General features: G+C 43.2%; 1 protein-coding gene across 3 annotated transcripts in view; it reads left to right on the plus strand.

Moving 5' to 3' along the window:
* The window catches only part of Hpse2 (heparanase 2 (inactive)), a 602,344-nt gene that overhangs the window by 474,151 nt on the left and 115,654 nt on the right, over positions 1 to 12,539 (plus strand). For all 3 annotated transcript variants that reach the window (XM_021151789.2, XM_021151790.2, XM_085833912.1), the window contains one exon: positions 4,998 to 5,112. In XM_021151789.2, coding sequence (XP_021007448.1) covers positions 4,998 to 5,112 — 115 coding nt within the window. The remainder of the gene's footprint in view (positions 1 to 4,997; positions 5,113 to 12,539) is intronic.

Raw genomic sequence — 12,539 nt, forward strand, 5'->3', positions numbered from 1 at the left:
TTTCAACAAATGGTGCTGGCACAACTGGCGGTTATCATGTAGAAGAATGCGAATTGATCCACTCCTATCTCCTTGTACTAAGGTCAAATCTAAGTGGTTTAAGGAACTCCACATAAAACCAGAGACACTGAAACTTATAGAGGAGAAAGTAGGGAAAAACCTCGAAGATATGGGTACAGGAGAAAAATTCCTGAATAGAACAGCAATGCCTTGTGCTGTAAGATCGAGAATCGACAAATGGGACCTCATAAAGTTGCAAAGCTTCTGCAAGGCAAAAGCCACTGTCAATAAGACAAAAAGGCCACCAACAGATTGGGAAAGGATCTTTACCTATCCTAAATCAGATAGGGGACTAATATCCAATATATATAAAGAACTCAAGAAGGTAGACTCCAGAAAATCAAATAACCCCATTAAAAAATGGGGCTCAGAGCTAAACAAAGAATTCTCTCCTGAGGAATACCGAATGCCTGAAAAGTACCTGAAAAAATGTTCAACATCCTTAATCATCAAGGAAATGCAAATCAAAACAACCCTGAGATTCCACCTCACACCAGTCAGAATGGCTAAGTTCAAAAATTCAGGTGACAGCAGATGCTGGCGAGGATGTGGAGAAAAAGAAACACTCCTCTATTGTTGGTGGGATTGCAAGCTTGTACAACCACTCTGGAAATCAGTCTGGTGGTTCCTCTGAAAATTGGACATAGTACTATCGGAGGATCCCGCAATACCTCTTCTGGGCATATATCCAGAAGATGTTCCAACTGGTAAGAAGGACACATGCTCCACTATGTTCATAGCAGCCTTTATTTATAATAGCCAGAAGAAAGAACCCAGATGCCCCTCAACAGAGGAATGGATACAGAAAATGTGGTACATTTACACAATGGAGTACTACTCAGCTATTAAAAAGAATGAATTTATGAAATTCCTAGGCAAATGGTTGGCATCATCCTTTGTGAGGTAACCCAATCACAAAATAACTCACACAATATGTACTCACTGATAAGTGGATATTAGCCCAGAAACTTAGAATACCCAACATATAAGATACAATTTGCAAAACACAGGAAACTCAAGAAGAACGAAGACCAAAGTGTAGACACCTTGCCCCTTCTTAGAATTGGGAACAAAACACCCATGGAAGGAGTTACAGAGACAAAGTTTGGAGCTGAGACAAAAGGATGAACCATCTAGAAACTTCCATATCCGGGGATCTATCCCATAATCAGCCTCCAAACGCTGACACCATTGCATACACTAGCAAGATTTTGCTGAAAGGACCCAGATATAGCTGTCTCTTGTGAGACTATGCCGGGGCCTAGCAAACACATAAGTGGATGCTCACCGTCAGCTATTGGATGGATCACAGGGACCCCAATGGAGGAGCTAGAGAAAGTAACCAAGGAGATAAAGGGGTCTGCAACCCTATAGGTGGAACAACATTATGAACTAACCCCGGAGCTCGTGTCTCCACCTGCATATGTATCAGAAGATGGCCTAGTCAGCCATCAGTGGAAAAGAGAGGCCCATTGGTTGTGCAAACTTTATATGCCTCAGTACACGGGAACGCCAGGGCCAAGAAGTAGGAGTGGGTGGGGGAGCATGTGGGGGACTTTTGGGATAGCATTTGAAATGTAAATGAAATAAATACCTAATTAAAAAAATACCTTATTAAAAAAAACTTAGACCTTGTCAATAGTATGCACAGGATCTCGGAAGGGATGAGAATATGAGTTTGAAGGCTATTGTAGTTGCCTGAAGAATGACTTGAGCCAGAAGCATAGAGTTCTGCCTGGCTCTCAGTGTCATGTAGCCAGGACAAGCCTCACAACCAGAGACTAAGTATTTTTTTCTGGTCCATTATGGTCCTTTGGCCCAGGCTTTCTGGCTGAGTGATGCACAAACTGTAGCTTTGCCCTCAGCTATGTGTTTTACTACTAACAGCTGTTGCTAATTAGACAGATGCAGCTCCCCTCCATTGAGACATTAATACATTTGTGAAGAACAGGTCAGGCCAGCCAAATAGATGGCATTTTCAGATGGAATGATGTTAAAGGTACGTGAAGATGACTGCTCAGTGTAATTCATGGTGTTACTTTGGATCTTCCGTGTTTGTAATCTCTAACTTTGTGTTTCACAGAGAAGTCCAATAAGCATGGTTCAAATGAATGAGATGGAGTGAATCAGAATTTAATGCAGTGTTACTAAGAGGCTTCTTTCATAATATTCTCCCTGCTAGTTTGATATGACTCCTGTTACAAGGGTGAAAAGCCAGGTTGGCAGTCAGTACTCAGGGGACCCCTTGGAATCAGCCCAGGAATGGCTTTTGCTCAGCTGTTGCCAAGTGATTCTGCTTTGAGGTCCAGTGAGCTGCCCAGTTGTGCTGAATGTTTTCCTGACTATTCCGTGTAGGGAATGATGTAAAATGGAAAGTACCGCAGACCTTCCTTCACAGGCAGCTGAAACAGAGACATGCCTTGGCAAGAACATCAGTCAAGTAGCTATAGATGTCTACATGGAGCTGCAGATAAACATAGTTGTTGTTAAGCGGGCTGTGGCTCAGATCACCAGCACTTGGTTGGCAGAGATCAGATAGATCCAGTTCATTCTGCTCCTGGTCTTTCCTCTTACTGTCTTGTCATCCATCCCATCTTAACCCCACTGGCAGCACACAGCAATGCGCTGTGTTCTTGAAGTATACAAGTTGTATCCTAGAAAAATAATAGAGGTAGAGCATTCTAAAAAGCTCAGGGGCATGTGAAAAAATGGTGTTTCCTCAGGACTTTCCATATACCACATAACCGTGAGCTTCCTAGGGCACATGCAGATGCACACATGAATCAGAAGTCTGCTACTGTGCCTCAAGGAGAGTGCTACCTTGTCAATCTTCAATTTTTTGGAATACTGCAAAATCATCCTGATAGGCTGCCGTGTCTCCAGCATCTAGAGCATGCAACAATACAAGTGGTGAATAAGACACCCATGGAATGGGAGAGTAGATCCTTAACAAGTGAGCAATGGGATTACTTTATACAGCACCAAGAGACAGCCCTATGATGCCGTGCTGATGGTGGGGCCCATGCAGATACAATCTTGCATATATATCTCTTCTAGAAGATGAAACTCCATATTTGCCTTTATAGTTCAATATAGACCATGACATCTTTGTGCTTTATGAACATGGCTAGAGCTCTGGTTTAAGAGGCATTCACCCAGAGTTCTTACTGGAGTTCCACCACGGGGCATCTTTGGCAATCTGTGTGCTACTGTGCCTCAGGATTAGAGCAAGAGCTGCATGCACCTCTTATCCCGATTTCATAGCCTTGCCAAACTAATGAAAATAATAAAGGCAAGTAGCTTTGCCATGTGATGTTCTCAAAGTAATTTCAATTCTCTGGGTCACAGTGTCCCAGTGTGAACAAAACTAGCAGAGCAAACGTTCTGCTCTATTGTACTCAGACTTAACTCCTGATTTAAAGCTTGTTTGTGTATGTTTTGCTCTGCTTTTGGGTTTGGATTTGCAGCTCTAATTGCCAGTAAATGTGTTCATTTCTATGAGAATAAAATAAAATTGTAAATGTAAAAAAAGATTTGAAAATGTGAACATTATTTAACCATAATATAAGAATTAGAAATGCTCTTTATTCCAGCAAGGAAAAAATTTAATTCTAGAAGTCATGGGTTTGTAGCCCCATATGGTTTCAGATTTGGGAAATCATAACTATGCATAATTTTTCCCATGTGCTAAATGGTGATTTTCAAAGTTTCTAGAATCTAATTTTATCCAGACAAATGTCAGCCTAAACAGTGCTGTACACCAACAGCGTGCCAGGAAGTGCTGAGTATAAGTTCAGTGAGGTGTGATTGAGGGCCTAGGACCGATGGGGAGTGGTCGAGATCCATGGTGATCACCACCCACCAGGCTGGCAGAGGGCGCACACAGAAAGAGCTCTGTGAAGTTAGAGGGAGATACATGCCAGAGGTTAGCAGACAGCACTCGCTTTGGAGATAGATGTGTGGTGAGAATCTTGGCAAACAGAAAGAAATGAGTTAGAGGAGGGTTGGTAGAAAATGCTAAGCAGGAGTTAAAACGTGGGAAACATCAGTATGAGAGGGCATGCTGCACTGGCTCCTCAAATAGTTCTGTGCAACTTAGACCTGTGGAGAAGGAGGTTTGAGGTAAAATGATGAGTGATGGTTTAGTAGTGGTAACGTAGAAAGCAATGACTGCCTAAACTGATGAATGAATTGATTCTATCAGATACAGTGGCAGGGTCTGGGCATTTGGGAATGCCCTTCAAGGCGCATGCTGTGTAAACTAGGCACTCTGCATAGTCAGGATGAGAACATGGTCAGTGCAGGTTTCCCACTGCAGCACACATGTGAAGGTAATGTGCTTAAAGCCCTGAATAGTTGATAATGGTGTCAAGGAAGACATCATTACATTGACTGTGACAGTGAAACATGAGGGGTTCAGACACTGAGGCGGGTTTGCACCATGGCTGGATGCGTAGGCCGTAGGCCCATGCGGCTTAGTCCTGGGAAAAACTTGTGCTGTTACAGAGCAAGGAGGCTGAGGATCAAGGTGTGCTGTGAAGTCCTGAGCGTGCGAGTGCACGAGTGGGGTGTGTGTGTGTGTGTGTGTGTGTGTGTGGCCAGGGAGGAGCACTGGGCATCTGTGTGCTGGCCGCATCCATTTGTTAGTATTCTAGAAGTAAACTATAAGCCATACATTGTGATAATGCCATGACCATGAACAATTCATCTTATTCCCTTAGACTTCTTTTCCTGTAAAATAAGAGATTAACTGTGATAACCTTTGAGATCTCTTACTTGTTTAGCGCCTAAAAAGATTTTCTCCTTAAAGCATCAAGTAAAATTGGTGGTTCTGGTGACATTATTTGTGTGCTGTAGCTAATCTTCACAGTGCTTGCTAGATGCCATTTTAAAATGTGCTGATGTGGCTTTTTTTTTTTTCTCTCTTTTTCTTTTAGATGGCTAAATACTTTAGGAATGTTGGCCAATCAGGGCATTGATGTCGTGATACGACATTCATTTTTCGACCACGGATACAACCATCTGGTGGACCAGAATTTTAACCCATTACCAGTAAGTGCTGGATAAAGATTCCCAATTCCTTTCCATATCATTTGGTTCTTTTGATCATGCCTTTTTCCATACTAGGAGATTTTTTTTCCCTTTTGCTATTGGAAGTCTCTTTCATAAATCAGATGGAGCATTCTTGTCTTTGATTTCATGAACCATTCCATGGGCATTTGGCTCCACCACCTCCCTTACACACAGCACCTACACAGACACACACATACATATATGTACATACATTTATATGTGTATAATGTATACATTTATTACTATTACTTTAGCAAACTTTGTACAATTAAGATTCCACATCTACTTGTGGCCTGTTTGAACTCTGCTTGAGAGTGAATTTTTCCAGATTGTTTTCTTTTAATGCTAATAAGAGGCATTAGCTAACGTCAAATGCAGCATGTTGAAAGCAGATGGGGTGTTCACCAAGATCAGATTCAACAGGAGCCTATCCATCTCTTAGGGAAGGGATGAAGTTAGATGTTGACCCCTATGTGACAATGAAGATTTGCCCCAAGGCAGAGTTCTGAGTGACCTGCTCCATCATCAGGGAAATCTCAGCTCAGAAAACCTGGTGTTTGCTTTTTTCCTTAGAAATATCATACAGATGGTTCCTTTACACAGGTATCACATCATGGGCGTGGTGGAAGGTCAGACTCTTTCCCCATACCTGTGGTTGCCCTTTGAGATAATGTATCTGCTTTATTGGACAAGGACACTGAGGGTGAGACGGAATGGGGTATAACACCAGCCCTAGACCAGAGCCTGGGCCTTGAGTTATGGCTGCCTTGAGGGCCCTGGGAGTAAACCGGAATAGGGCATGAGCGCGTGTTCCTGACATTTGCCTCAGTTACCTATTTCCACCCAACTTTTTCTTTGCCAACCCCCAAGTCAAGAGGCCTAGAACAGTAATAGTGTGGCCCACAAAAATATCATTTTCAAGTCTCAAAATTGAAACCAATTGGTACATTGTTTTTATTCACAGAGAGAGAGTAAGTCTTGAAGTCTGTACGCAAGGCTGAGGGAGGAAGGAGGGGTGAGAGTTTTCTGCTTAGAACTATAGAGATTTAATTTGTTTTCCTAATTTGTGTAAATAAGCCAAAATAATTAGAAAATTATCTCCAAGGTATAAGTATCAAACAAATATAGATCACGTTTTCTATTTGGAATAAATAAAAGGGGTTTTTTTGGTTGGTAGGTTGGTTGGTTGTTTTTTGTTTTTTGGGTTTTTTTTTTTTTTTTTGAGAAGCAGGAGTCAGGGAAGAAACAACAATGAATAAGTAAATAATAGAATGTTATTATTCTATTATACATCTAGACTCCTAGATGTGGATACAGGAAGGGCTTTTATTACCATGTGACAGGTAAGGAAAGAGACAACCGATGGTAAGAAGCTAGATAAGCAGGCACCACACAGCTTTTTAAGCAAGGCAGAGACTAACAGAAACATTTCATGGCAGGAACTAACTCAGCACGTCTAGAGAAGCAGGGTCACATGTGCCAGAGGCTGGAAGGAAGGAGGAGACTGCATAGATGTGAAGTAGGCGGGAGTCAGATGGTTCAAAGCTACTAGAAGTAGTGAGAAAAAAAAGCCCTGGGGAGCTTTGATCAGGGAAGTCCTCACTCTACCTCAATGCATAGCACCGCTTTTATCAGTGAAGGTCATACTTAACAGGTCAAGATTGTTTTTTATGTTTATTTAATTTTATTTGGTGTATCAGCAAAACTCCAGTCCTTCCTTTTTTCTTCTTCCCTTTCTTCATTCAAGCCTCATTCACTCATCTTCTTTGCATCCCATTTGCTTACTGTAATTCCTGGCCAGATCTCTGCATTGAGCCAGAAAGACAGAGATCCTGTGTATTGTGGCGAGAAATGGAAAATGAGTATGAGATCATTGTAGTTTATCATAACTGCTCTAAATAAAGCCTGCTGAGGTAAATATGACTTTATTAACTTTCCTGAAAAAATAGAGAGCTAAAGGAGTGTGGACAATAGCTGTGATGTCAGCTCAGGTTCCTGAGGTCAGAGAAGTCACAGTAGCCAGGACCCCTGGGGTTTTCTAGCTCTGAATCCTACTTTCTCTCTGCTGTGCAGCGCTATTTCCCTAAGTGCTCACATAGGTGTCTTTGTTATGCCTGAGGCAAATTCTGCCCTTGACTTGGGTCTGGAGATAAATAGGAGCAAAGGAGACAAGCTGGTGCAAGATGGGTGTTGGAAGACTAAACAGGCCTCCTTTCCAGGATAGGACCACCTGTGTATCTTACCACGCATCTGTGTGACTGCCCAGGACCATGGCTTTGGACACTTAAGACACAAACTTTCATGGCTTTATTCTCCCCAAATAGGAGTTACTGCCCGTGACTTTCTTTAAAAGCAGAGCACAGAAATCCTCAGCTGACACCTGATGGCCCCAGAGCTCACATAAGCCTCTAAGATCCCGTAACTGTGTCCAGGGATGCAGCACAGAGGCCCAAGTGAGCCGGGCAGCTGCAGGTCCAGAGACATGAGGCTGTGATAAAGAAAGCATATGTAAAAGCGCTCACAAGGTAGCAGGCTCCTTCTTTATCTCCCCTCATAGCAAATGCTGTACCTTATAAGTAGAAAACTCCACAGCTGCGAGAGTGTCCTAAGTGTCCCCTGGAAAGAATTTACAAGACAGGCAAGAATTGCTGACTGGGCCCAAAGATGGGGGAATGGAGCTGGACTTGAGGATCATATTGGTCACCATGTCAGACAGCTGTGGAACTGATAGCTAAACAATGCCAGTAACAACCTGTGGGCTTTGTACCGTGCTGCTTCTTCAGCAGAGTTTAAGACATTAGAGCTCTAGTTCATTGTACTTGAGTTTCTCCCGGAAAAAATACGTTTGTTTTTTTGTTTTTGTTTTTGTTTTTGTTTTTTGTACTCCCATTCATTCAAACCCAACTTAGTATATTTCAGGAAAGAATCTTATTAGCAAATTTGTTTCTGTTTTGCTGGTGCTCTTGAGTAAATCCAGAGATGGCAAGCCTCTGGGCCTCAGGGCTCCTCAGGCCACGTCCCACATCATCCCTCCCCCTCCTCAAGGCTCCTGAGGCTGTGTCCCACACCACCCTTCCCCTTTGTCTTTAACTTTTCACCTTTCCACTGTCCTGCTCTGGCAGGCCTGTTCCAGTAGTACCTGTCAAAGGTAAGAGACCAGAGCAGGATAGGACAGCACTATGAACGTGGTTTCTAGGAGTTAGGGTGAGGGAAAGAGAAACAGGAGACTTTAGGGCAGGGAAACCATTCTGAATGATAGTAAACAATGGGTTGTTTCCGTGCCAATCCCAAACCACAGAATGGGCACCACAGATAAACCCTACTGTGAAGCGTGGACTTGCCATGTCACTGATGGAAGGTCACCCAGTGTGAAGGCTCCACTCTGACACTGATGATGGTGAGAGCTGATGATAATGGAGGTAGGACTTGAGGACAGCACCTAGGGGCATCTCTGTATCTGTGGGTCAGTTTCTGCTGGACCTGAAGTCTCTTTTACAACAAAAAGTTCAAAAAGGTGGGGTGAAGAAGGGAAAGGGGGAAGGCGAGGGGCAGAATGAGAACAGTTCTACTCTGCTGTTCTGCTCAGGAAATAACTTTTCAGCCACATCCCTTGTTCCTCTGTGACTTTCTGCTAGCAAACTGGCACCTCCTCCTGCTGTGAGCCAGTCACCTCCTTCTGCCTGAGCCTGTCTTCCTCCTGAGGAAAAGAGCATGTTACGCCATGCCCATGTGTTGTCACAGGCTCCGCCCCCCTCCCCGCCCCCCCATGACCTGCCACTGGGAAAGAAGGGAAAAGTGAGTCTCCACAGCTAAGCAATCAGTTGTGAGCTCCCTTGGGAGTAGCCGGTGTTTGTGCAGAAGAGCTGTGCACATTCAGTGGACAGAGGCCAGACCCACCAGCCGGGGCACTTCTCCTCCAAGAGGATTTTGGAATTCAGCTTGTTGCCTTTTTTAAGAGTATGATTTACAGAGCTTTCAGGGAGAGGAATGGGGAATTACTAGTCAGAATCTTCCTAGCTCCCACGCTAGGACAGCAAAAGGAGTCTTCACACAGATGTAATTCAATTTAGAAAAATGAGCTCGGAGTTCTATCACCATTGTGTGGATATACATATAAATAAGACATGGTCTCTCATCTGCAGAGTCAGTAACCCACTGTGTGTTTGCGAGATTACAGCTCAGTCTTGCTTAGAGACCAGTGTAAAGAGCTCTATCAGGCGTGTAACATTTCCACCCTGGGCATAGTGGGGCAGCTGTGTGCTAGCAGCACTCATCTCTGCTTATTATCCTGATGAGTAACAGCAAATACTTGACAGCCCTGTGCACATCAGTCAAGCACTCTCTGTCTACATTGTTCTGGAGTATAATTGTCAGTCATGGGTTAGAACACTGCTCAGAATCCTATAATGAAATTAAACCTATGGTTGCAGTCACCATAGCAACATATTCAGAGCCAAACGGTCACTGTTCAGATGTCATTTAGCTTTTGGAATGAAGCTCTGCCTTTTACTATTGCCAGTCTGGCTTACTTGGCTAGCCTGTCATTTAATTCTAAGGACACGTTTTTTGTTAGGTAACCCATCTTTCTTTTTCCCCCTTTAAGATGTTGGAGATGGTTACCCCTAGGTACAGCATGGCTTAGATACAAACACGGGATCAGCTCAGTGTACCCTTTCTTCAGGAGAAATACCTCATCACAAGCCCATATCCCAGTATTGCTGGATGGACTGAGACTTGAACCACCCAGACAGGAAGCAACACAGCCTAGACCTGAGACAAGATTTCTGGGTTCTAGCTCTACCATTAATTGTGTCTTTGGGTTCTGGCTTCCCTTTGATTGAGTTGAAGTGAGGATAAACTGCCTCACCTGTGAACCTCCGCAAGTCACTGTCAGTATACTTTAGAGAATCATTTAAAGCATTCAATTTTGATTTTGCATTTACATGAAGTATGGAAAATTATTGGAAGGGACTATATCTCAGAGCAAGACAATTGCCGGCACCTTTTTATTCCTTCTTTGTAGACCTCTTGTTGCTGTAATCAATAATACTGCTTTTTTTTTTTAATCTGAAAAAGGAGATCTTTATTTTTAAAGACTGTGACTGAATTAAAGTCTGCCTTTAAAATACCCAAATTAGCATAAATCTCCACGTCTGTATGTTCCATTTATTCCTGGGGACTTACCCCACTCATCATAGTGCTGAATGCTGTGCTGGAGGCAGCGTCCGACTTTAAGAAGCTGGCACCACAGATACAAACAGATGTTAAATAGATTAAAAGGGACCATGGCAAAAGCCATTTTAAAGGATAGGAAAGAAAACAAAAGTCTGACTGATGGAGGCAGCAAGGATACCCGGAAAGGGTTTTGGGAGATCCTCAGCAAGTGACCAGTTTGGGTTGGGGGAAGAGCATCTAAACACAAGCAGTAACATATACAGAAGCACTCGCTTTCCAGTGAGTCATGGTAGATGAATTATGAATAATTATCACAGCAAGTTTTTCCCATTGCTGTCCCATGGCCACACAGGGTGTGTGAAATTGAAGAACTCAAAAGCTAAGAACCTGGGGGTGGTGTGGCAGGGGGGGAGCAAACCCAGACAAACTAGCCTATGACCTGTTTCTTAGTGTGACCTTTCTTCTCTCTTTTCTTTCCCGTGGGATCCATCAGGAACATGAAAGAAGCCAAGTGTACCTGTTTAGGGATAGCTGTGATGTGAAATTCAATCCTGTCATTAGGGGCCCTAACAAAGACTTTTCCATGTGTAGCCTTCTTTGTGGGAGCCTACTGCTGCTGAGAGAAGGGCAGCCTTGGCTGTGGGATCAATCGCTGGAACCCAGGCTGCCTCCGTCCATGGCCAGAGCACCGGGCTGCATGCCCAGTGAACACGACTCCCTTCTTTTCTCCTCTGTGTCTCTTAGCCCAGGCTTTGAGCTCAGAGCCTTGTCTGACCAGGCAGGCAGCACTTAGCCATTGATGCCTTTACATACAAGCTTCTCTGATTATTATTCTACCCTTCCTCATCTTTTTTCTATTTATCAACTTGAGCAATATGCACAGTATGTCAACAACACACACTAGTGTTTGTAACAGCTCACCCCTCTGGGAAGTAGAAACAGCTCTGGGCGTGGAGCAGATGAGGCTCAAATGCAACACTGGGCTTTCTAGTCACATGAGCCTTTGTTTCCTCTATGAAAGTGGGCGATAACTGTGAGGTTGGAGAGCAGGGGGTGTTGGAATTTACATCTTCAAATACTGACTTTGTGATCAGCCTCAACAGCTTTTCCAGTTAGCTCCTATATGTTCTTGAAATGACTAGAAAACCTCGGCTATGAGAGCAGAGCCTAATCCAGGGCCTTGTGAAGGGTTGCATGAGCCAGGGCATATCTGTCTTTCACCCTTAATGATTGTCAATGGCTTTTGTTTATGAAGTGACTTTGTAAGATATAAAATTGAAAGCCACAATAATAATTCTTAACAATAACACGAACATAACTGAGAATCTTTGAATATGTGTATAGGTCTATGGAAATGGATTCAAGTAATGATGGATTAAATATGAAATGTAAATTTTAAAAAATAAAATTGCCAGAAAACTAAATGAAGAAAAAGGCAAGCTGCAGTTCCTGAGTCTGAGAAGAATTGACTGCAGATAGCTAAAGACAGCAAACTAAATATTCTGTATTTTCCCTCCTGCAAAGATGCTGCCTAACTTTCCCAGTGAAAGCAATCAAGGCCTTGACAGGGATACAGTGCTGAATCTAACACCTTCATGTAGTGTTTATGCATGGCCCAGTAAAACCTGGAAACCATAAGATGTCACATCAAAGTGCTAATGGTGGCATATTATGTAAATCACTGAGTAGCAAGAATTGAGAATCTCACTCTGCCATCAGCCATTGCAATACTGGAGATCACAGCTCCTGTAGATTGTGTAGCAACCTAAATAAATCAGAGAGAAGTGACCACTTCGGCATCACTGTGTCTGAGCTCAGGAGCATGCTGTGCTCCTGGAAAACAGCCTGCATATGAAGATGAACAAGGTCGGCTCAGGACAGAGAAGAGCCAGATCATGCCTAAGCTGCTCAGCCTACCCAGACCAGAAAGAAAGAAAACAAAGAAAGATATAGAGGGGGTGGGGGAAGGGATAAATGCCCTTTAGAGGGTTAGAAGGCTTTCTGGTGAGTGTCACAGACAGACAAACTTAAGGTTATTTCACCAAAGACACTACTGTATTTATGACAGACAGACAGCAATTCTGGAACCAACAAGGAGTTCCTGATTACAGACTGTTAGAACCAAAGACAATGCGTCTTTCTCTTAAGTCTGTTTCTGTGATTTAGTATATATTAGTTTTAAGTGAAAATTCTTTCTAAAAATAGAACATCCCCGGATTCAGCACTCAGCA

The sequence above is a fragment of the Mus caroli genome, unplaced genomic scaffold (assembly GCF_978045245.1).
Source record: "Mus caroli unplaced genomic scaffold, Mus_caroli_1 scaffold_20, whole genome shotgun sequence".
NCBI classification, from domain to species: Eukaryota; Metazoa; Chordata; class Mammalia; order Rodentia; family Muridae; genus Mus; species Mus caroli.